Source organism: Calliphora vicina, chromosome 1 (genome assembly GCF_958450345.1).
Source record: "Calliphora vicina chromosome 1, idCalVici1.1, whole genome shotgun sequence".
NCBI lineage: Eukaryota > Metazoa > Arthropoda > Insecta > Diptera > Calliphoridae > Calliphora > Calliphora vicina.
The window spans coordinates 1,494,353-1,520,224 of NC_088780.1; the positions used below are offsets into that span (position 1 = coordinate 1,494,353).

The 25,872-nt window shown below is 30.6% G+C and overlaps 2 protein-coding genes across 2 annotated transcripts; both read left to right on the top strand.

Annotated features, from left to right (window-relative positions):
- Positions 1–9,108: 9,108 nt before the first annotated feature.
- On the top strand, positions 9,109–11,075 carry LOC135948992 (uncharacterized). Its single transcript, XM_065498449.1, has 2 exons — positions 9,109–9,126; positions 9,189–11,075. Exons 1-2 carry the CDS (start codon positions 9,109–9,111, stop codon positions 11,061–11,063), a joined length of 1,893 nt encoding a protein of 630 aa, XP_065354521.1. The 3' UTR covers positions 11,064–11,075.
- Positions 11,076–15,184: 4,109 nt separating this feature from the next.
- LOC135948993 (uncharacterized) lies at positions 15,185–22,652 on the top strand. Its single transcript, XM_065498450.1, has 2 exons — positions 15,185–15,199; positions 20,884–22,652. Exons 1-2 carry the CDS (start codon positions 15,185–15,187, stop codon positions 22,564–22,566), a joined length of 1,698 nt encoding a protein of 565 aa, XP_065354522.1. The 3' UTR covers positions 22,567–22,652.
- Positions 22,653–25,872: the final 3,220 nt, after the last annotated feature.

Below are 25,872 nucleotides of genomic sequence, written 5' to 3' on the forward strand. Positions count from 1 at the left end.
ACAAATGGCTACATAATGTATTATAATGATTTAAATAAATGATTCGAATTGAAGATATTATACACGTATACGAGTTTATTTGACTTTAATTATACAGTAATGCAAAAGTGAAAATATGCAGGGGTTCTCATATAGCGATTCTGTTTTATTGCAGTCCTTAGAGTTCACAAATATTTATAGTTATTCTCTATCGCTTTGTTTGGTATTGTTTTTAGCGAAATAACGGTAATCTTAAAGTTACAACTTCACAACATCATAAGTATGTTAGAAACTGATTTTAAATGGTTTCTTCTGTTTGAAATATTAGTTTTACCTTTTAAAATCGATTGGAAAAGGACTGAGTTACGGTAGTTTAAAGTCAGGATACTGACAGCAATGTTATTTATTAAAAAAAAAAACAAGCAAGAGTACTATATTCGGCCGTACCGAATCTTTAATACCCTCCACCTAAATATGATGGTATAACAACTGAAATAATATAACAATTGTTAGTAAGACTAGTTTACGCAGATCTAATTCAGCAATTTATAATTGAAATTCCTATTAGAACGTATGAAATTTAACAATTTATATATTTAATAATAAGTTAATACGTTTGGATCAATATTTTTCCTTTTTAACCTCAAGTGAAGATTCTTCACTGAAGAAACAGATTATAAAAAGGGGTATACAAATATATTTAGACCAATTTCAAGATATTGTGTTGTGGGACTTATATGGAAGATATGGCCTATTATGAGCCGATTGTCATAAAATATTTGAACGTGATTTTTATGTATTTATATGGGAACTGTTGCCAAATATGGACCGATATTCACAAAATTCAGTAGTATGATTTTAAAAATTACTGACCTGTGTACTATTTTGGTTCAATATATGGAAGCTATGACCTATTATGGGCCTAAGTATTTGAGGGCCATTTTTGTAGAATTTCATACAAACAACGCTATTAACAAGAGTGGACTTTATATTGGAGCTATGACGAATTATGGACCAATATTTAAAAAATCTTGTAGTACGATTCTTGGATACAAATTACTGATCGGTGTAAAATTTTTCGTTCATTATTTTTACGATAATTTACACCAATCAAACTCAAAAAATTTAGAAAAGCAAAAAAAAAAAATTAAATTTTACAATCAATTTCAAAACTTATTTTTTGAAGTTGTAACTTTAAGAATATCGTTAGCATTTGCTAATAAAATATGTAATAACGAAATTATCGAAAAAAAAAATTATAAATAAATATGAGAACCCCTTCATATTTTTGGTGTAGCATATTGTTATTAAACCAATCAAATTGTATTAAAAAATATTTCAAAATATTTATGTAGATAAGTACAATTATTTACGAAGTATTATCCGTCTTATTAACCTTCTAAATTAAAAATAAAAACGTGGTTATTTTTTCAAAACTTATTGGAAACAAATTATTTGAAATCATGAAAATCATAACAATATGGGTTAATATTATAATCGCCGCAAACGATCCCCAGAAACACGAACGTGACTACGAAATTATTGAACTAGAAAATAGTACATAGTTCCAAATGTTTTCATATAACTATTGTTTTTCGTGAGTGATTTTTGGAACTACGCCTTATATGGGAGTTATGATCATTGACCAACGTTTTTAAGTGTGGGCAACGACAGCCGACAGACGTTGTCCTGTCCAAGTTATAAAATGCTTGTGTTCGAATTGTGAATTATTGAATGATAATTTTTATTAATATAGGACATAGAATAAAATATACATAGAAGCGCTACTGAGAGACAAAGATCCTAAGTTTGTTGTCAAAAACCTAAAGCAACGTTACACGGTTGTCATATTCTTACAATATTGTCAGAAAAGGTTCAATAAATGGTTACCACCCATTGTTTGAACATAAGTTCTCATGATTGTGTTAATCATTTTCTGAGCATATTCCTGACAATCTGACAACTGTGTGTACGTAGCTTAAGCCTAGCACAAACAGAATACATGTAAATCAATGTACATATTTTGCGTATTTACATAAGTAATCGAATTTTGGTCTGACAAATAAGTGATCACAGATCGAGCTCCTTTTCTTGATTAAATCCTTATTGGCCAAGTTATTAGCGAATTTAGATATTAGGAGTCTTTATATAAAAAATCGATTTTTGGTCAGAAATGTGAGTGATCACAGATCGAGCTCCTTTTCTTGTTTAAACGCTTATTGGCCAAGTTATTAGCGAATTTAGATATTTTGAGTTTTTATATCAAAAATCGATTTTTGGTCAGAAATGTGAGTGATCACAGATCGAGCTCCTTTTCTTGTTTAAAAACTTATTGGCCAAGTTATTAGCGAATTTAGATATTTTGAGTTTTTATATAAACAATAAATTTTTGGTCAGATATATGAGTGATCACAGATCGAGCTGCTTTTCTTGATTAAACGCTTATTGGCCAAGTTATTAGCGAATTTAGATATTTTGTGTCTTTATATAAAAAAAATCGATTTTTGTTCAGAAATACGAGTGATCACAGATCGAGTTGCTTTTCTTGATTAAACGCCTATTGGCCAAGTTATTAGCGAATTTAGATATTTTGAGTTTTTATATAAAAAATCAATTTTTGTTAAGAAATACGAGTGATCACAGACCGAGCTGCTTTTCTTGATTAAACGCTTATTGGCCAAGTTATTAGCGAATTTAGATATTTTGAGTTTTTATATAAATAACAGATTTTTGGTCAGTAATATGAGTGATCACAGATCGAGCTGCTTTTCTTGATTAAACGCTTATTGGCCAAGTTATTAGGGAATTTTGAGATTCTGAGTTTTTATATAAAAAATCGATTTTTGGTCAAAAATATGAGTGATCACAGATCGAGCTGCTTTTCTTGATTAAACGCTTATTGGCCAAGTTATTAGCGAATTTAGATATTTTTAGTTTTTATATAAAAATCGAATTTTGGTCAAAAATATGAGTAACACAGCTCGATTAGCTTTTCTTGATTACACGCTTATGGCCAAGTTATTAGCGAATTTTGAGTTCTGAGTTTTTATATAAAAAATCGATTTTTGGTCAGAAATATGAGTGATCACAGATCGAGCTCCTTTTCTTGTTCAAATGATTAATGGCCAAGTTATTAGCGAATTTAGATATTTTGAGTTTTTATATAAATAATAGATTTTTGGTCAGTAATATGAGTGATCACAGATCGAGCTGCTTTTCGTGATTAAACGCTTATTGGGCAAGTTATTAGCGAATTTAGATATTTTGAGTTTTTATATAAAAAATCGATTTTTGGTCAGAAATATGAGTGATCACAGATCGAGCTGCTTTTCTTGATTAAACGCTTATTGGCCAAGTTATTAGCGAATTAAGATATTTTGAGTTTTTATATAAAAAATCGATTTTTGGTTAGAAATATGAGTGATCACAGATCGAGCTCCTTTTCTTGATTAAACGCTTATTGGCCAAGTTATTAGCGAATTTAGATATTTTGAGTTTTTATATAAAAAATCAATTTTTGTTAAGAAATATGAGTGATCACTGATCGAGCTGCTTTTCTTGATTAAACGCTTATTGGCCAAGTTATTAGCGAATTTAGAATTTTTGAGTTTTTATATAAAAAATCGATTTTTGGTCAGAAATATGAGTGATCACAGATCGAGCTGCTTTTCTTGATTAAACGCTTATTGGCCAAGTTATTAGCGAATTTAGATATTTTTAGTTTTTATATAAAAATCGATTTTTGTTAAGAAATATGAGTGATCACTGGTCGAGCTCCTTTTCTTGTTTAAACCGTTATTGCCCAAGTTATTAGCGAATTTAGATATTTTGAGTTTTTATATAAAAATACAATTTTTTGTCAGAAATACGAGTGATCACAGATCGAGCTCCTTTTCTTGTTTAAACCGTTATTGGCCAAGTTATTAGCGAATTTAGATATTTTGAGTTTTTATATAAAAAATCAAAATATCTGATTAAACTCTTATTGGCCAAGTTATTAGCGAATTTAGATATTTTGAGTTTTTATATAAAAAATCGATTTTTGTTAAGAAATATGAGTGATCACAGATCGATCTGCTTTTCTTTATTAAACGCTTATTGGCCAAGTTATTAGCGAATTTTTATATAAAAAATCGATTTTTGCTAAGAAATATGAGTGATCACTGGTCGAGCTCCTTTTCTTGATTAAACGCTTATTGGTCAAGTTATTAGCGAATTTAGATATTTTGAGTTTTCATATAAAAAATCAATTTTTGTTAAGAAATATGAGTGATCACAGATCGAGCTCCTTTTCTTGATTAAAAGCTTATTGGCCAAGTTATTAGCGAATTTAGATATTTTGAGTTTTTATATAAAAAAATGGATTTTTGTTAAGAAATATGAGTGATCACAGATCGAGCTGCTTTTCTTGATTAAACGCTTATTGGCCATGTTATCACCGAATTTAGATATTTTGAGTCTTTATATAAAAAAATCGATTTTTGTTCAGAATATGAATATTCATATATTGGCCAAGTTATTAGCGAATTTAGATATTTTGAGTTTTTATATAAAAAATCGATTTTTGTTAAGAAATATGAGTGATCAGTGATCGATCTGCTTTTCTTGTTTAAACCGTTATTGGCCAAATTATTAGCGAATTTAGATATTTTGAGTTTTTATATAAAAAATCAATTTTTGTTAAGAAATATGAGTGATCGAGCTCCTTTTCTTGATTAAACGCTTATTGGCCAAGTTATTAGCGAATTTAGATATTTTGAGTTTTTATATAAAAAATCAATTTTTGTTAAGAAATATGAGTGATCACAGATCGAGCTGCTTTTCTTGATTAAACGCTTATTGGCCATGTTATCAGCGAATTTAGATATTAGGAGTCTTTATATAAAAAAATCAATTTTTGTTCAGAATATGAGTGATCACAGTCGAGCTGCTTTTACTGATTAAACTCTTATTGGCCAAGTTATTAGTGAATTTAGATATTTTGAGTTTTTATATAAAAAATCGATTTTTGGTTAGAAATATGAGTGATCACAGATCGAGCTCCTTTTCTTGATTAAACGCTTATTGGCCAAGTTATTAGCGAATTTAGATATTTTGAGTTAAGAAATATGAGTGATTTGTTAAGAAATATGAGTGATCACTGATCGAGCTGCTTTTCTTGATTAAACGCTTATTGGCCAAGTTATTAGCGAATTTAGATATTTTGAGTTTTTATATAAAAAATCGATTTTTGGTCAGAAATATGAGTGATTACAGATCGATCTGCTTTTCTTTATTAAACGCTTATTGGCCAAGTTATTAGCGAATTTTTATATAAAAAATCGATTTTTGGTCAGTAATATGAGTGATCACAGATCGAGCTGCTTTTCTTGATTAAACGCTTATTGGCCAAGTTATTAGCGAATTTAGATATTTTAGTTTTTATATAAAAAATCGATTTTTGCTAAGAAATATGAGTGATCACTGGTCGAGCTCCTTTTCTTGATTAAACGCTTATTGGTCAAGTTATTAGCGAATTTAGATATTTTGAGTTTTTATATAAAAATACAATTTTTGGTCAGAAATATGAGTGATCACAGATCGAGCTCCTTTTCTTGTTTGAACCGTTATTGGCCAAGTTATTAGCGAATTTAGATATTTTGAGTTTTCATATAAAAAATCAATTTTTGTTAAGAAATATGAGTGATCACAGATCGAGCTCCTTTTCTTGATTAAACGCTTATTGGCCAAGTTATTAGCGAATTTAGATATTTTGAGTCATATTATATTAAATCGATTTTTGTTAAGAAATATGAGTGATCACAGATCGAGCTCCTTTTCTTGTTTGAACCGTTATTGGCCAAGTTATTAGCGAATTTAGATTTTTTGAGTTTTTATATAAAAAATCGATTTTTGTTAAGAAATATTAGTGATCACAGATCGAGCTGCTTTTCTTGATTAAACGCTTATTGGCCATGTTATTAGCGAATTTAGATATTTTGAGTCATATTATATAAAATCAATTTTTGTTAAGAAATATGAGTGATCACAGATCGAGCTCCTTTTCTTGATTAAACGCTTATTGGCCAAGTTATTAGCGAATTTAGATATTTTGAGTTTTTATATTAAAAATTAATTTTTGTTAAGAAATATGAGTGATCACTGATCGAGCTGCTTTTCTTGATTAAACGCTTATTGGCCAAGTTATTAGCGAATTTAGATATTTTGAGTTTTTATATAAAAAATCGATTTTTGGTCAGAAATATGAGTGATCACAGATCGAGCTCCTTTTCTTGTTTAAATGCTTAATGGCCAAGTTATTAGCGAATTTAGATGTTCTGAGTTTTTATATAAAAAATCGATTTTTGTTAAGAAATATGAGTGATCACAGATCGATCTCCTTTTCTTGATTAAACGGTTATTGGCCAAGTTATTAGCGAATTTAGATATTTTGATGTTTGATATAAAACCATTTGAATATCGGAAAAAGAAACTTTTGTTAAAAAATAAAGAAAAAAAAGTACATTTTGTTAAAAACTAAATTAAAAAGTAAAGCATTTGATAATAGTTTAAATGAATGTTTGTAATCCTGATCTAATATGTGAACAAATTACACATAAAAAAATCGATTTTTGATTTTAGATAAATCGAAAAAAGTGGGCGTAAAAGTTCCGTAAAAACCTAAGTTTGTCTAATTCGGTCCGGCCGTTCTCCACTGATGCAATTACCAACGAACGACATTTGAATTTTATTTATATACATAGATGAGAGCTATGACCAATTATGGACCAATAACCATTAAATTATTTCGCGTGATTGATTTCTTTCTATATGAAACTTATTTTTGTAAAATTATATTTGAGGAGCCGCAAAACAAAAGTACTTTTTCGCACATTTAAATTTTTTGGGAAAATGAATTTTATTTATTTCGCCCCCTTAAAAAACTGCATGAACCTGGAAATGGTAACAAGTTTCTTACTTATCAATAGATACATCTAACTGCCATTAGTCACCACATTAAATGTTAAGGATGTTTGATATAAAACCATTTGAATATCGGAAAAAGAACCTTTTGTTAAAAAATAAAAAAAAAAATTAAAAAGTATGTTTTTTATGCGTTTTTTTTTAATGATAATAGTTTAAATGAATGTTTTTAATCCTGATCTAATATGTAAACAAATTACACATTGAAATTAAATAATTTTTTTTTTCGTTTTATACTTGTGTTGTACGTTTTATTAAGTACAAATTTTTTTAGAACCCATTTACTTAGTAAAAAAATTAACAAAAAAATTTCTGACTTGATTGTTTCTAGAAGATTTCAACCCAAATATTATAAAAAAAAAAAAAAAACATTTTTGATAAGATGCGAAAAAGTACCTTTTGTTCTGCGGCTCCTCATTTGGATTCCAATATTTGTATAATATTTACGCTCATTATAGTGTTTTTCGGAAGTGAGCTTTGGTCAATTATTGCTCGATTTGAGAAGGAATTTATGTGGATATCTATATAAATCAGGCATGTATGGCAAATATTTCTATTCCGGGAGAACATTTTTATAGGGACTAGGTGAATTATTAGACCGATTTTAAACATTTTCAATAGGCCCATATAAATGAATGTACTAAATCTTATCAAAATTCTTTGCGCACAAAGTTTACATAGACTGCCAGTCAGACGGACAGAAGGACATCCTTAAGTCGACTGACATCCATTTGCACAATTTATATAACCAGACGTCGTGAAAATGGGGCTATGAAAGGGGTTCTTTATATTTTTAGCGTTACAAACAAACATCAGCACAAGGAATAATACCCTACACTGAGTAAATGAGCAAAACCATTTTTTTCTAATTTCAATAATTTATTTTCGAAAATGATTTTCGGAAGTTGGGAGCTATGACTAAGTATAACCAATTGACCGATCGCCATGAAAGTAGGTCGTGTGATTTATATATATGAAACTTATTTATGTTTAATTTTATGTCGATAACAAAATTTTTAAGAGCTTTATGCCAGTTAATGTAATTTTCGCTAGAGGGCCTTATATGGACTATGACTAATTATGTCATACCGATCATCATGAAATTACGTGGCATTACTTCCATATACATATATAAAACTTATTTGGAGCGAAATTTGTGTAGATTCCTATATTCCACTTTCAGTAGGACATTTGTATGGGGGCTAGGTGAAATAATGTACCGATTTTAGTCAGTTTCAATAGTCTTCGTCCTTGGGCTGAAACAAATATACATATGTACCAAATTTGTTCGAAATATCTTCAAATTTGCTACCTATACTTTGCGCACAAGGTTTACATGGCCAGCCAGCCAACCAGTCAGCCTGTCAAAAAGTGATTCTAAGTCGATCGGGTGTTAAATTAATATTTTTGGGCGTTACAATCATCACCACTATGGTGGTGTAGGGTAAACAAAATTCACTTTTTACAAAATCTATTTAACAATTAAAGTCATTTAATTTTTAAGGGGTTATTTCGTAATATACATATACTACATACATATATTCTGAACTTTTGTTTTAAAGAATTTTTGTTATAATTTTGTCATTGTTTTTGTCATAAGTTTCCATTTATTTACAACTAAATTGTACAAAATACATACAGTATACAAGTTGATTGACCCATTGAGATAGGGTAATTCTTCTCCCTCGGCTGTCTCATCAGTAAATGATAAAATATTTCATGTCAAATATTGGAGAACAGTATTGATTGATTTGATATGGCTTGTTTAAATGTATGATTGTGTGTACGACGAACTATTACTTCCGAGTTAAGATACATTTGTTATACATAGAAATACACAAGCAAACACATACATACATAGATACAAATATATATGTATTTATTTTTATTTTAAATATAATATGAAAAAAACAAATAATAGAGAAGTATGAAGATCATGATCATTTAACAAACAATAAAAGTATTTAGCAAAGATGAGTCTAAATTGATTGGCGAAACAATAGCGATTATTATGAAGTTGTTCATCGCATATGGCCGTGGTAATTTTAAACAGAAGTGAATAGCGATGGCTTTCAAACGTCTTAAAGAATTTAGTATAAATCGGTTAGATTGTTAGGAAATTTTATCAAACGATCGTTGAAACTCAACGTGCAACAACTTAATACAATGGTAAACAATTTAGCAGTAATATACTGACTTGAAAATTAATAATAATAATAATATACCCTTTTTCTTATCTCTTATAGAAATTACTGATTCTTGGATTCGCCTTTGTGGCATTAGCATGCGCGCAATATGCTCCTAGTTCGGAGTACCTACCTCCTATTCAGGAAGTAAGTCAGTCTCTAGAATTAGATTCACTTTCGAATGAATACTTAGCACCTGCTGTAGGAGAAGAAACTGTCTTAGCTGGTGATGGTTACCGTTACAAAACTGTCCGTCGTCATCGTCAACGAAGACGCCGTGACGTAAGCGAATTGACCCAATACTTGCCTCCCACCCAAGAAGTTGCATTCGAAGTAGCTGCCCCTTCCAATGAATATTTGGCACCTGCTGTTGAAGAACAACAAACCGTATTGGCTGATGATGGTTACCGTTACAAGACCGTCCGTCGTCAACGTAAACGTCGTGATGTCAGCGAATTGACCCAATACTTGCCTCCCACCCAAGAAGTTGCATTCGAAGTCGCTGCCCCTTCCAATGAATATTTGGCTCCTGCTGTTGAAGAACAACAAACTGTATTGGCTGATGATGGTTACCGTTACAAGACCGTCCGTCGTCAACGTAAACGTCGTGATGTCAACGAATTGACCCAATACTTGCCTCCCACTCAAGAAGTTGCATTCGAAGTTGCTGCTCCTTCCAAGGAATACTTGGCTCCTGCTGTTGAAGAACAACAAACCGTATTGGCTGATGATGGCTACCGTTACAAGACCGTCCGTCGTCAACGTAAACGTCGTGATGTCAACGAATTGACCCAATACTTGCCTCCCACCCAAGAAGTTGCATTCGAAGTAGCTGCTCCTTCCAATGAATATTTGGCTCCTGCTGTTGAAGAACAACAAACCGTATTGGCTGATGATGGTTACCGTTACAAGACCGTGCGTCGTCAACGTAAACGTCGTGATGTCAACGAATTGACCCAATACTTGCCTCCTACCCAAGAAGTTGCATTCGAAGTTGCTGCTCCTTCCAACGAATACTTGGCTCCTGCTGTTGAAGAACAACAAACCGTATTGGCTGATGATGGTTACCGTTACAAGACCGTCCGTCGTCAACGTAAACGTCGTGATGTCAACGAATTGACCCAATACTTGCCTCCCACCCAAGAAGTTGCATTCGAAGTAGCTGCCCCTTCCAATGAATATTTGGCTCCTGCTGTTGAAGAACAACAAACTGTATTGGCTGATGATGGTTACCGTTACAAGACCGTCCGTCGTCAACGTAAACGTCGTGATGTCAACGAATTGACCCAATACTTGCCTCCTACCCAAGAAGTTGCATTCGAAGTTGCTGCTCCTTCCAACGAATACTTGGCTCCTGCTGTTGAAGAACAACAAACCGTATTGGCTGATGATGGTTACCGTTACAAGACCGTCCGTCGTCAACGTAAACGTCGTGATGTCAACGAATTGACCCAATACTTGCCTCCCACCCAAGAAGTTGCATTCGAAGTAGCTGCCCCTTCCAATGAATATTTGGCTCCTGCTGTTGAAGAACAACAAACTGTATTGGCTGATGATGGTTACCGTTACAAGACCGTCCGTCGTCAACGTAAACGTCGTGATGTCAACGAATTGACCCAATACTTGCCTCCTACCCAAGAAGTTGCATTCGAAGTTGCTGCTCCTTCCAACGAATACTTAGCTCCTGCTGTTGAAGAACAACAAACCGTATTGGCTGATGATGGTTACCGTTACAAGACCGTCCGTCGTCAACGTAAACGTCGTGATGTCAACGAATTGACCCAATACTTGCCTCCTACCCAAGAAGTTGCATTCGAAGTTGCCGCTCCTTCCAACGAATACTTGGCTCCCGCTGTTGAGCAACAGGAAACTCTTTTGGCCAATGATGGCTACCGTTACAAGACTGTCAAGAAATTCAAAGTTCATCGTCATTAAATTACATACACATATACTGACTATACATCCCCAAATAGTTAAGGATCCGCGTTCTGTGAAAATGAAATTATGTAAATGATTTCCAAAGATATTAAGAAATTGTTATTTACAATATTAAATATATAAATAAATGTTAAAATATGTATAAAAATCATACATGAGTATTAATGAAAAATTACTTTGCCGTTACGTTTTAAATAAACGGAAGTTCAGAGTCTAAATTGTTTGTCATTTTCAGTACAAGCTCCTATCACAAATGAAAAAAACCTTCATATCAATGCTAATCTTATCAAAGAAATGCTATCAAAAGACGAATCAATTTATTTCATAAACTCATATCGTTTGCGCAGATGTATGTAGATGATGTCTGTAGAACAATTTGCATTATAAAAGAAATTCCATGGTAGTTAATTAGTTTAAATACAAGACATTAAATAAACGAATAAATTTCCATGTGCTATTGATCATATACATATGTATGTATACGTATGTATGTATTTGAACAACAAGGGTTTATTGAACCCTGGCGAATGGAAAAATTAATGTCCACTGAAGAACCAGGAGAAATAAATAGGAACCGATAATTTGTTTACATTGTTAATTTTCTAATAAAGTGTTACGATATCTGATTCCAAGCAACCACTGAAAATGAACTATTGAATTTTCAAGCGTGATGGCTTCGTCTAATAGTTATATTACTTCGCTACTTCTTTCAGACCAATTTATACTAGAACGCTTAACCCTCCGTTAGTCGCAACTGATCTGGTTGATACAGGCAAACATGTTTTTAAACACCCTAAATTTCAAGCTATTTTTACTGAAATTTTGTTTTTATCACTCTTTTAAATACTTTAAAATTTAATATTGTTTTTTCATGTTTACAAAATAAAAAGTGCAGAGATTATTTTCAAACGCGGCTTTTTCTTTATTGGTATTAAAAATAATTTACAATAACAAAATTTTTGCCTGTATCAACCAGATCAGTTGGTCTGAAAGAAGTAACATTGCGACTAGTCTCAATTGAAAATGATTGCGAATAACGCGGAGGGTTAAATGACACAATGACCATTTATAGGTTTATTTTCTCAAATATATGTTTTGCATCTTTATTGTTTATCCTAAAAATAATTTAAATTATCCCGTGTCCTATACTTGAGAAATATTTATATAACGTCTGACAATTTTGTCATAACGTTGAAATAACACCAAAATAATCGTCTTCTAATAAATGTGTGCATTCTAATTTTGTCAGATTGTAAATAGTCGGTAGCCTTAAGTAGTCTATACCTGATATTCATAAGCAATTTTTAAACTTTTATAAAACGTTTTAAAACAATATTTTCATACAAAATTAGTTTTACATACCTTTAATAAATTTAAAAACTCTTTATGAATATGGATGTATATTAGCGTGTCCCAAAAAAAAAATTGTTGGGGTTCAAGCATAATTTGAAAGCTTATAGGGTAGAGTATTTTTGAGATTTTTTTCGGAAGTGGTTTAGAGGTCGCTCAAGTCGAGTTTTTGCCAAAAATCGTGTTTGTCGGCGTTTTATTCATAACTTTATCAAGACCCACGATTTTCATTACTTTTGAGGACACAGTTTAAAAGAAAAATGTCCATGCTTTATTTTTGTGTGCAAAAATTTTTAGTTTTTGTAATGAATTGGCTCATTAAGGTGCCCTACATTACAATTTTTCGAAATGTTTCCATAAAATTTGTAAATAAGGCTTTAAACTTTTAAAATTTTTAAGAAAATGAAAAAAACTAACAATGCAGTTTGAAAGATCAATTAATTCTTAATAATTTTTGAATTTGCTTTTACCGTTTCTGAGTTTGATTACAACACCATAGTGTAATCAAACTACAAGTCGCAATTTCAAAGATAAAATGGTACAAGCTTTTCTACGCTTTTTTGTGTATAAGTTTAAAATCAAAACAATTACATTTTTTACTTTAATCAAGGCTAGTTTATTATTAAAAATTCCTAAGAAAAAATTAATCAAAACATGAAAAAAACACCCTATTCCAAGTTTTTTTGTGGAGTGAAGTGGTTAGTTTACTAACCACCGCTAGTCTCAATTGGGTTCAATTGGGTTCAAATGGTATAAAAGTGGCGATTAATTGAAAATTAGAAATAAAGTTTTTATAATAAATTTTGGTATAGGGTAAAAGTAGATAAAATTCTACATGACTAGCTGTAAAAATAAATTAACTAAGTTGTTTACTTTCTTTTAAGTGAGCGGTCAAAGTTAGCAAATTATTGCTGTTTTTAAAAAATTATTATTATTATTAGTGTTAAATCTAAAAGAAAAACTTTTATAATGGAACCTTCAATTTACTTTAATAACTGATGATTAAAGTATATAGTAATTTTTTTTTTTATAAAAATTATGTGTATATATTTTTAATAATTTTTTTAAAAAAGGTCCAAAATTGGGATAATTTTCGCATTTAATGGGCCACAAGTATTAAATTAGTTATAGTTGAAATTAGTTTTATAGATTTTAGAATAGTATAGGATATCAGCTTATATTTTTAAGAGAAAAAAAGTCCAAACAATGCCCGGCAATTTTTTTTTTTTATTTTCATTTCTGTGAAAATACTCTGGTTGTCATTTATTTAACATGACCAGTAAATGATAACAACGATGAAGATAGTGATGATGATAATGATGAAGAAGATTATAATAATGATGATTAAGAAGGTAAAACGAAACCAAAGAAAGATTCCCCCAAAACTTTTAAATTTTTTTATTTTTTCAAATTAAATTTTACATTTACTGAATTTAGTGAAAGAAAAACTGGATACAAATTTATACTAATAGGAATACATATTACATATTAACTTTTTCTATAAATTTATTTTGTTTTCAAAGTTACAGCGAAAATTATATTTTTCCGAAAAACAAAAAACGCCTAACAGGTTAAACATTTTTTTTCATTTTTTTAAAGCTGTGTTTTTATGTATTCATTACAAACATTTATAATATCTCTTTTGTGACTTTTTTGAAAAAAATTTTACATTTATAAAATTTTGTGAAAAACAAAAATTTATATTTAAATTAAATTGATACTAATATAAATACATATAATAAATATATTATTTGATTTTTTTAATAGCACATTAAGTAGCTTTAATTTCCAATTTTATGCATTAATTTACCGCTTTCCATTCCAAAGTTATGAACTAAGGTCTTTTTTTTAAAAAAAAAACAATAATGGACTTAAAGGGTTAAGCAATTTTTTTTTCTAAAATGCGAAAACTTTTATACCCTACAATACCGTAGTGTAATCAAACTACAAGTCGCAATTTCAAAGATAAAATGGTACAAGCTTTTCTACGCTTTTTTGTGTATAAGTTTAAAATCAAAACAATTGCATTTTTTACTTTAATCAAGGTTAACATGAAAAAACCACCCCATTCCAAGTTTTTTTTTGTGGAGTGAAGTGGTTAGTTTACTAACCACCGCTAGTCTCAATTGGGTTCAATTGGGTTCAATTGGGTTCAATTGGGTTCAAATGGTGGTATAAAAGTGGCGATTAATTGAAAATTAGAAATAAAGTTTTTATAATAAATTTTGGTATAGGGTAAAAGTAGATAAAATTCTACATGACTAGCTGTAAAAATAAATCAACTAAGTTGTTTACTTTCTTTTAAGTGAGCGGTCAAAGTTAGCAAATTATTGCTGTTTTTAAAAAAAGTGAAAAAATTGGAAATTTTTACAATTCAAGCGATTATTATTAGTGTTAAATCTAAAAGAAAAACTTTTATAATGGAACCTTCAACATCAGGTATATAGTAATTTTTTTTTTATAAAAATTATGTGCAAATATTTTTAATAATTTTTTTAAAAAAGGTCCAAAATTGGGATAATTTTCGCATTTAATGGGCCACAAGTATTAAATTAGTTATAGTTGAAATTAGTTTTATAGATTTTAGAATAGTATAGGATATCAACTTATATTTTTAAGAGAAAAAAAGTCCAAACAATGCCCGGCAATTTTTTTTTTTTATTTTCATTTCTGTGAAAATACTCTGGTTGTCATTTATTTAACATGACCAGTAAATGATAACAACGATGAAGATAGTGATGATGATAATGATGAAGAAGATTATAATAATGATGATTAAGAAGGTAAAACGAAACCAAAGAAAGATTCCCCCAAAACTTTTAAATTTTTTTATTTTTTCAAATTAAATTTTACATTTACTGAATTTAGTGAAAGAAAAACTGGATACAAATTTATACTAATAGGAATACATATTACATATTAACTTTTTCTATAAATTTATTTTGTTTTCAAAGTTACAGCGAAAATTATATTTTTCCGAAAAACAAAAAACGCCTAACAGGTTAAACATTTTTTTTCATTTTTTTTAAAGCTGTGTTTTTATGTATTCATTACAAACATTTATAATATCTCTTTTGTGACTTTTTTTGAAAAAAATTTTACATTTATAAAATGTGAAAAACAAAAATTAAAATTTAAATTAAATTAAATTGATACTAATATAAATACATATAATAAATATATTATTTGATTTTTTTAATAGCACATTAAGTAGCTTTAATTTCCAATTTTATGCATTAATTTACCGCTTTCCATTCCAAAGTTATGAACTAAGGTCTTTTTAAAAAAAAAAAACAATAATGGACTTAAAGGGTTAAGCAATTTTTTTTTCTAAAATGCTGTGTTTTTATGTATTTATAATTATTCATTACTAAAAAATTATAATATTCTCTTTTGTGAAAATTGTAAATTTATACAATTTTGTGTAAAACAAAAATTGGATTTTAAATTAAATTTATACTAATATAAATACATACAATAAATTAATAATTTGAATTTTTTAATAGCACATTAATTAAGCATGCTTTAATTTTCAATTCTATTCAATAATTTATCGCTTTCCATTCCAAAGTTACAGCAGAAATTGTTTTTTTCGCCACTTTGGGTACCATCGAACCCACTGACGAGTACCTACCACTATGCATTTTTTTTAATAGTATAATTTTCCTTGGACTTACTGTCATATCACAATAACTTCTAAATTTCATTCGGTTTTTATTTGCTTGAAAGATTAAATGGATTGCATTTGATGATTCTGACGATATTCCGATCGTCCTGAGGTGCAGTTTTCCGTTTGCAGTTTCTATTTTCTATTTTTTTCTATTCAATAACGATGAATATAAAGTTATATATGTACATATATAAAAGATTTTTCTTATTTTTTTAACTTTAAAATTAATTTTCGCTAAGCACACTTGCGCGACCCCCGAAAAAGAACTATATTTTATATTAAAAATACAATAAATTCAGCATATTTAACTAAATTGTACTTTAATCTTAAAAAATATTTGACTTCTTTAAAAAAAAAATTTAAAAAAAATGAATTCAATAATCCGTCACTGCTATTTCAATGTTAATAATAAAATACATATTGTCATAAATGTATTAGAGCCTTTATTTCCGAAGTTATCATTATTTTTACAAAAAGATTACCTCACAAAAAATTTACAGGCTTAACCGATTATGGGTATAAACAAAATTTTAAGTTAAAAACAGAGACCAAAAATAACTGTTATTAAATTTTTTGAGACTGATAAAGTTAGGCATAAATAAATCAATGAATAATTTTTACGTTTTCAAATAAGAGTTATTCAAAATATTTATTTCTTTTCGTTGCTCATATAACTTTTATTTTCGATTTATATGTTTTTAAGTCGACTAATAATAGGAGTTATTCTCAAAAATATTTTTTTATTCGTTGCTTATAACTCAAAAGAAGTTATGAGCAGTCGCCTCGTTTGCATTTTATTAGTACAAACATTGTATTTTACCTTTAAAGTCACAAAAAAGACGCTTGGTTGCACCTTTTATCAGTCAACAAAAGACGCAAAACAGAAAATGCTCTTTCCACAGAATCCTGTGTAGCCAGCACTGCATGGACATTATGAACCAATTTATGTAAAAACGGAAAAGTATACTTTTTCTCTTCCCAATATTGTAACAAATCGGCTTCTACGTCCAGTGTCACAGGCTTAAAGTTGTCTATTTCAGCTATATCTGCTAATAACTCTCGAGATCAAGTTCTCTAATTGATGTTCTGAGCAACAATGACGTATTTAGATTCGCCAACCAGAAAATCGGATATTGGTTGAAGGGGAGATACTTCAGGAGAAGTTACCGAAATATTTTTGTTTGTTTGTTTACTTTGCACTTTGTTGCTTTGGTCCTTTGAAAAAGATATAAATCGAAAATAAATGCTAGGAGTAACGAAAAAAAATATTTTTTAGAATAACTCATATTAAGCAACGTAGAAACATATAAATCGAAAATAAAAATTATGAGCAACGAAAAAAAATATATTTCATGAATAACTCTTATTAGGCAACGTAAAAAAATATAAATTGAAAATAAAAGTTATGAGCAACGAAAAAAAAAATAAATATTTTGAATAACTCTTATAGAAAATCATAATTTATTTTGATTGAAAATAACTGTTAGCTAAAGAAACAACATTTTATTTCTACAATATAACAATTATGGATCAAGTTTTTTAAATATTTCTTATAACAGTTATGTCTTTGGTTAAAAATGTTTAAAGACCTTGTGCTATTTTCTTGTTCGTAACTGTATATTGTACCATTTACATATATGCAACATTTGTAACCCACAAAGGACAAACTTTTTCTTTTTCTCTCGCTGATTGTAGATGTTTGAGAAATAGAAAGCATGATAAAGAATATCCAATATCTCAGTTTTTTTTTAGTTTTTTCTAAGCATATCAAATCTTTCGTTATATCATTGATTGATGGCCTTTTTGGATTGTTTTAGATATTGAAAACGTTTGATAGTTTCGGTAAGTTTCGTTAAGTTCTGTACATGTAAATGCAAACAAAGTTTCAAATACATGTAAATTAAATATGTCAGTTGTTATTCTCACTAAACATTTTTCTTGGATGTTCGAAAAAATTATAATTTTAATTGGAATTTGTATTTGAATTGAAATGAAAAAATAAATTCAAAAAAAATATGTTTAAGTGAAAAAAAAGGAATTTCGGTTAATCGGTTAATCGACACAAATTAATCGGTTTATTTGTTAATTGAAAATCGGCAATTTTAAATTATTCGAACAGTTAACCGTCCAAAATTAATCGGTTAACCGATTAACGATTAATCGATTGAATACCCTACTATTCATAGACCGATCGTCATAAAATGAAGAAACATGGTTTTATTTCTAAGATTTTTAAAAGTTATATTTTACATCCTTTTTAAAAAAATACTATTTATTTATTTATTTTGCCCTTTTAATCCATTACTTTAATTTTAGTTGAAAACGTCGAACGAAATCTTTTTTTATTAGGGCATTTTTAACAACAACAATTTAAATAAAACCGATTTAACATCTTTTTTATAATTTTATGTACATATGTATGTAGTATATAGTAAATAAACCTGTTGGTTTCTTTCTAATTTTAATAGATATTCAAAGCAATATAAACAAGTTGATCGATCTGCGATTATCTATCTACCTTTTTTTTATTGTCTGTAACACATGAATATATGTATGTCTGACTAATCAACTGTTTATTGTTATAACACCCTACCCTACTATCATCAATGTGGATCTTAATACATATGTATATCAAAACTCCCATATGAATTGAGCCTTAACTCGGAAATAATATCCGTATATACTGGATTAATGCTCTATCAGTGCTTAGTTACTTAGTCCCGGTCCACACTGTGAAACTCTTTTGAAACTGCATTCGTGTCCACACAGTGAAGTTTTTGCTTTTCAGTTTTTGATATTTCTGGACAGTACAATTACGAACGAATAAATGTGGATGACATACTCAATAAAAACTTCATGTACATGAAACAAAGTTCCCTTTTTCATTCCTATTTCCCCTTTCATTAACAAACTCAAATGTTTTGCAGCAAATGTTTCACAGTGTGGACCGGGACTAATGGAGCAAAAATATTTACATACTTATTTGGTAATTTTTACATGTTGATGATATTCATTTGAAATTAATGTCAAGTTACGTTTTTGGTAAATTTATGTATCTGCTGCGTATTTAACTCCGTAGATATCTATTTGTGGAAATTACGGGGCATACGTGTAATTAATTGTGTATCTATAATTATCAAAGCTGATAAATAAGGAGCACTCCGGGAAATTAGTAAAACGCTACAAACCAAGGTTGGCTACAGTTACATACAATACAAATTTTTGTTTCAATAAGTTAGTTAGTTCAATAATCTACAAAATTTAAAATATGATAAAATACCAACTTGGTATAAGAGTCGGTTAAGCCGAGCAGTGAGTCGTGAAATATTAGGACATTATGACATGATATACACATGACATTGTGAATTGACCAAATATGTATATTATTTACGGTTGTATACTGGTATCATTTGGTCGTTCATAACCAACTAATGGAATGGATTCTATTTATATATCAAATTCTTAGATTATTTATTTATTAGGTCATAATGGGTCGCTAAAATATTAAACAAATAAAGTAAATGTTGAACTTCTGGTTGTTTTAAAATGTTCAAGTGGATGATCATCATCAATAATTGTTGTTTTTTTTTTCATAAATACACGAACACATGCAAACAAACTACACAATGTATATGGATAGAATCCACTGATTGCCCATCAGTTCTGGGCGACTGTCCCGAACTATTTATTGATTTTACCAATCATTAATGTCCATTAATCATTAATTTCAACAAATATATGTAAGTATGTATATCTATCAGTAAAAATCTATGGTGTAAAAATATGTGGAAATTTTTACACGTATTGATCAGACAGATATTGATTTGAAATTAATGTCAACTTACCTTTTAGATACTACATGACTTAGTTATTTTAACATGTGCGTCAAATAGTCAGTTAAAAAGACATCTCATAGACAGTTCAATAGTAACCGAATATTTGTAAACAGATTACTTCAGGTGGGTGATATAACTACTTTCTAAAGTGCAGTACAAAAGAAACATTTAGTCACATTACTTAGAGACAATACAGTGAAAATTTACCTGGGATGTAAATATGCTTAACCAAAAGAATAATGAACGGTTTGAGAATTATATCAATTTATATAAAACCAGTTTGTAAGTAACACTCAGAAAAAGTGCAGTACAAAATAAACGTTTAAAGTGACTACACTCTAGATTACTTATGGATACTTAAGTGACAAGCAACTTCTCACTAGATTACTTGGGATATGTAAAGTAACCAATTGATTTCCCTCTGCACTACAAAGAGCACGTAAGTTTCAAATGATCCAAAATATATAAACTGGAGTTAGCCATTCGATCAGACTTAGTCACAATTACTTATCTATACATTGGATAGATACACTGACTACCTGTAAAACTGCAGGGCTTGTCTATAAAATATTTGCGTTGAAGTATTGGATACAAATTAATAGAATAAAAAAAGTTAAGAATGAGGAGGCGAATGTGTAGCAAAAATATCTAACCCAGCTATTATTTGCTTTGTTTCCAAATATTAATAATGCGTATAAAAATAAATTTATGTGTGTAAATGTGTGTGTTGTTTTGTTTTTTGAGAGATTGCTCAAACTGATAAAGAACAATTCACATATAGACTAAGTAAGAGTTTGTATATAAACATGGTTCGCAAATGTGTAGATTATCAATCGTATTCTAGCTTTACGAGGTGTAAAATCATCTCAGAAATGGTAAATTCGAAGTTCCCCAATACGATAAGGAATTACAACAGAGGAATTAATAATATTTAAACGTCTTTCTCTTTTTAATTCTTTAGAAAACAATATTTGTTCTCTTGGCAGTAATTGCCACAGCTTATGCTGCCTTGCCATCTAGTGAATATTTGCCACCTTTGGAGGATGCCTCGCCTACTAGCAATCTAGATCTACAATCTCTTGGTGATTCAAGTGCGCTTGCTGATGATGGCTATCGTTACAAAACTGTAAAACGTTTACGTTTGCGTCATCGTCGTGATGTCAACGAATTGCCTTCCAATGAATACTTGCCTCCAACAGAATCGGCTCCAGTTGTTGCTGATATCCCAGTGGTTGTTGATGCCCCAGTTGAAGCCGAGCAAGATACAGCTGTTTTAGCTGATGATGGCTACCGTTACAAGACTGTTAAACGCATCCGTTATCGTCATCGTCGTGATGTCAATGAATTGCCCTCCTATGAGTACTTGCCTCCTACACAAGAAACCCAAGTTGTAGAAGAAGCTGCTCCTGTTGTTGCAGCCGCTGAAGAATCGGCTGTTCTTGCTGATGATGGTTACCGTTATAAGACTGTTAGACGCATCCGTTACCGTCATCGTCGCGATGTCAACGAATTGCCCTCCAACGAATACTTACCTCCCACACAAGAAACCCAAGTCGTAGAAGAAGCTGCTCCTGTTGTTGCTGCCGCTGAAGAATCTGCTGTTTTAGCTGATGATGGCTACCGTTACAAGACTGTTAAACGCATCCGTTACCGTCATCGTCGTGATGTCAACGAATTGCCCTCTAACGAATACTTGCCTCCTACACAAGAAACCCAAGTTGTAGAAGAAGCTGCTCCTGTTGTTGCTACCGCTGAAGAATCTGCTGTTCTTGCTGATGATGGTTACCGTTACAAGACCATTAGACGTATCCGTTATCGTCATCGTCGCGATGTCAACGAATTGCCCTCCAACGAATACTTACCTCCCACACAAGAAACCCAAGTCGTAGAAGAAGCTGCTCCTGTTGTTGCTGCCGCTGACGAATCTGCTGTTTTAGCTGATGATGGCTACCGTTACAAGACTGTTAAACGCATCCGTTATCGTCATCGCCGTGATGTCAATGAGTTGCCTTCCTATGAGTACTTGCCTCCTACACAAGAAACACAAGTCGTAGAAGAAGCTGCTCCTGTTGTTGCTGCCGCTGAAGAATCTGCTGTTTTAGCTGATGATGGCTACCGTTACAAGACCGTTAGACGTATCCGTTATCGTCATCGTCGTGATGTCAACGAATTGCCTTCCAACGAATACTTACCTCCCACACAAGAAACCCAAGTCGTAGAAGAAGCTGCTCCTGTTGTTGCTGCCGCTGAAGAATCTGCTGTTTTAGCTGATGATGGCTACCGTTATAAGACTGTTAGACGCATCCGTTACCGTCATCGTCGTGATGTCAACGAATTGCCCTCCAACGAATACTTGCCTCCTACACAAGAAACGCAAGTTGTAGAAGAAGCTGCTCCTGTTGTTGCTGTCGCAGAAGAATCCGCTGTTCTTGCTGATGATGGTTATCGCTACAAGACTGTTAGACGTATCCGTTATCGCCATCGTCGTGATGTCAACGAATTACCCTCCAACGAATATTTACCTCCCACACAAGAAACTCAAGTCGTAGAAGAAGCTGCTCCTGTTCTAGAGTCTGCTCCTTTGGCCGATGATGGTTACCGTTACAAGACTGTAAAACGCGTAGTTTACAGACGCCGTGTTTAATCAACAACTATATCATTTAGTTTTAGAAAAAAATATACATACTACCTACATATCCTATGGAAAACGAAATATGAATTGAAAAATAAAAAAAAAAGTATTAACTGAATAATCACAAACATAAATGTATAATATTTAGTTATTGATCCATGGTTATTGATATACATACCTGATAAATTTTATCATGATAAACGTATTAATGCATATCTGGAGTACATTATAGTGGGAGTCTTCAAACTTTGTGTGAGCTATGACAGAACAACGTTTGCCGGGACAGCTATAGTATCTTATACATATATAAATAGGCCACACGTTTTTTTGTGGTACACTTTTATGTCCATGTATGTATGTTATTGTCCACCAATATTGATGAAACATATATGGTTTAAAAGGTTTTTTTCTCCAGATGTGCACAATATAAAAAACTACAAAATTTTTCCCATAAAAGTGTTAAAAAGCGTTTTAAAAGTGGTCGAATTTCGGCCACCAGGCGGTCCTAGTATAAATAATAATGCTAAGAACATAGAGTGGAAAAACTTAAAAAAAAAAAATATTCAAAATATTCACACATACGAGTGTTGTTTTTGTTTTCACATAGTTTTTTCTACTAATACATTCTCACCACTTAGGTTTCTGACAACTGAGTTAGTTAGGTCTTTGACAGCAGAGTTTCCGCTCTATGTCTGTTCTCTATTTACAAAATTTTCAAATTATGAAATCAATGCCTAAATTTTGGTGCGTTTGTTCTGTTCAGAATTTGTTATATATATAAAACAAAAACAATATTTTTTGATTTTCCACATAAATATCACTTTGGTGACTTGATTTATAAAATTAAGTTTTTCAAGAAGATTTCTTCAGTTCAAGTATTTATAAATAAATGCATTCTCTAAAAACACCTTCCTAAATTCTAGAAACTATTGAAAAAAATGTTTGTGAACACACGTTAGAAACGAGGTGAGTGTAAAAATCGACCCACTCTGTTTTGCAAAACTTTGTAGCTATTTTTAAAAGTATGTGTATTATTATAAAAATTTTATTATTATAAAAATCATTTCCTTTAAATTTATTTAAATTGCATATAAAAATGTTCGTCGCTAATTACGCTGAAGAGGGGAGGGAAAGTGGCACATTCGACCTCTTCCTCAACGCTCTGCAGATCGTGTTGTCGGGTAAACCGATCGAGCCACATTAACTAGTAGTCATTCATCTGAGAGTTGGCCTATTGAGGTTCGGTATCTCTTTTGTTCACTTTAGGTTTGGGTTTTCTTCCTCAAAGTTATTGGTCGTCCTGCCGATTGTTGTGTTCGTTTTCCATTCATTGCAAAATATTTAGAGATTTTAACATTTTCGTTAAACAAAAATACGCTTTGTTTTTTGTCAATCAATCAATATCTTCGCAATCGCCATATCTCAGTCTGGAAAACTGTATTATTTATTATTCTGGTAAACGATTCTGATTTGGTCCCCTAATTTGAACCATCTGCATATAGATTGGTTCCTTGGTTATTCCCTATTCTCGTTACTTCAGGCCATTCTTCTCCATCTGATACAACTAAGTCCTAGCTAGTCAAATTGTCGTATGAACCAATAAGACTCGAGAACAAAACATTATTCAAAGAAGCTCCTCCTTCTATTATATCAATGAATAATATATGTATGTATATTAGAGTGACAGCCGATTTTTTTTTTTGTTTCAAAGAGTGCCGGGTGGAATATTGTGACACTAGGCCTATATGTTAAGTGCTAACTAAGTTCAGATATATGCAAAATTAATTATACTATTTATATGAAATAAATAGGTGAAACTCCTTAACTTTCTCATTGTTTTCTATAAAAATATGTAGATTTATTTATATATCAATGAAGAATCTATATATATAAAAGAGTAACGTTACTGACTGACTGACTGACTGACTGACTGACTGACTGACTGACTGACTGACTGACTGACTGACTGACTGACTGACTGAATGACTGACTGATTCATCATCGCACAGCCCAAACGGCTGAAGCTAGAATCACGAAATTTTAACTGTGGGTTCCTCCCTCCCCAAAACGATCCGATAAGAAGGGATTTTTGGAAATTCGAACGTTTAGGGGGTAAAAAAGGGTAAAAACGGGTAAATTCGGTAACCTTATATCTTCAAAACTAATAAAGATACAAAAAAACTTAAAATAGCATGTTACTCCATTTAAAAAATAAGCTGACAGGTGTTTCGTACTTTTTGGAAATTCGAAACTTTTAGGGGAGAAAACGGGTAAAAACTGTATTTTGGTACTTTTTTTGCACCCTATGTATCTTTTAAACCAATAAACATAGAAACAAATTTTAAATCGTATTCTTTAATTAACAAAAAATAAAAAATATAAGTTTGGTACTTTTTGGACATTCGAACCTTTAAGGGATAAAAATTGTGTTAATTTTTGGTACTTTTTCATAAAATATGTTTTTCTATAATTTGACATAGACATACGAATATTTTATTGTGAGCTCCCACCACGTTACAGAAATTTATTTGAATGAAATTGTACCACCTCAATGGGGATAAAAAAGGTACCAAAAAGGGGATAAAATCGGGAAAATACATTATATTTGAAATTATTAAGCCAATTTTGATAAATTTTTTTAACGTTGGTTCCTGGATTCATGCAAAAATTAACTAACAGGGTGTTATTTGGAACTCGAGTACCAAGGTGTATATTGGGCCAAATCCGGGTAAACAGTTTGGTACTTTTTTTAAAACATATTTATTCTTGGGCACATTAACACAGATTTTAATATTTTGATACATGCCTGTAGCATAAACAATTTTGGCAAAATGGAATATTTTTAAATTTCAAACTTGAGGGGTGTTCAAGTAAGAAAAGGCAAATTGGTACTTTACTCCTAATGGTACTTTTTTAACATTTTAAATTATTTCAGTTATCGACATTAAAGTTAGCTGATATGTATCTGAGTGAAGTTAGTGTTAGGAATAGGGGATAATATTTAGGTACCAAAATGTGTGAACTGAACTATAGGTACTTTTTTGTTCTTCTAATGGTACTTTTTTGAAATTTCTATAACATTGTACTTAGAAAAATGAAATTAAACATATATGGTCCTAAGTGAGTGAGAATTCTAGGGGGAGACTTTTTGGTACTTTTTCTTTATTGGAATGGTACTTTTTGTAATTTCTTCACCAATAAACCTAGAAACATAAAATAAAGCTTATATATAAACCGAGTGAGTGTGAAACCACAAGTATGGGTTTTTTGGTACTTTTTCTATATTCTAATGGTACTTTTTTGAATTTTTTATAACTA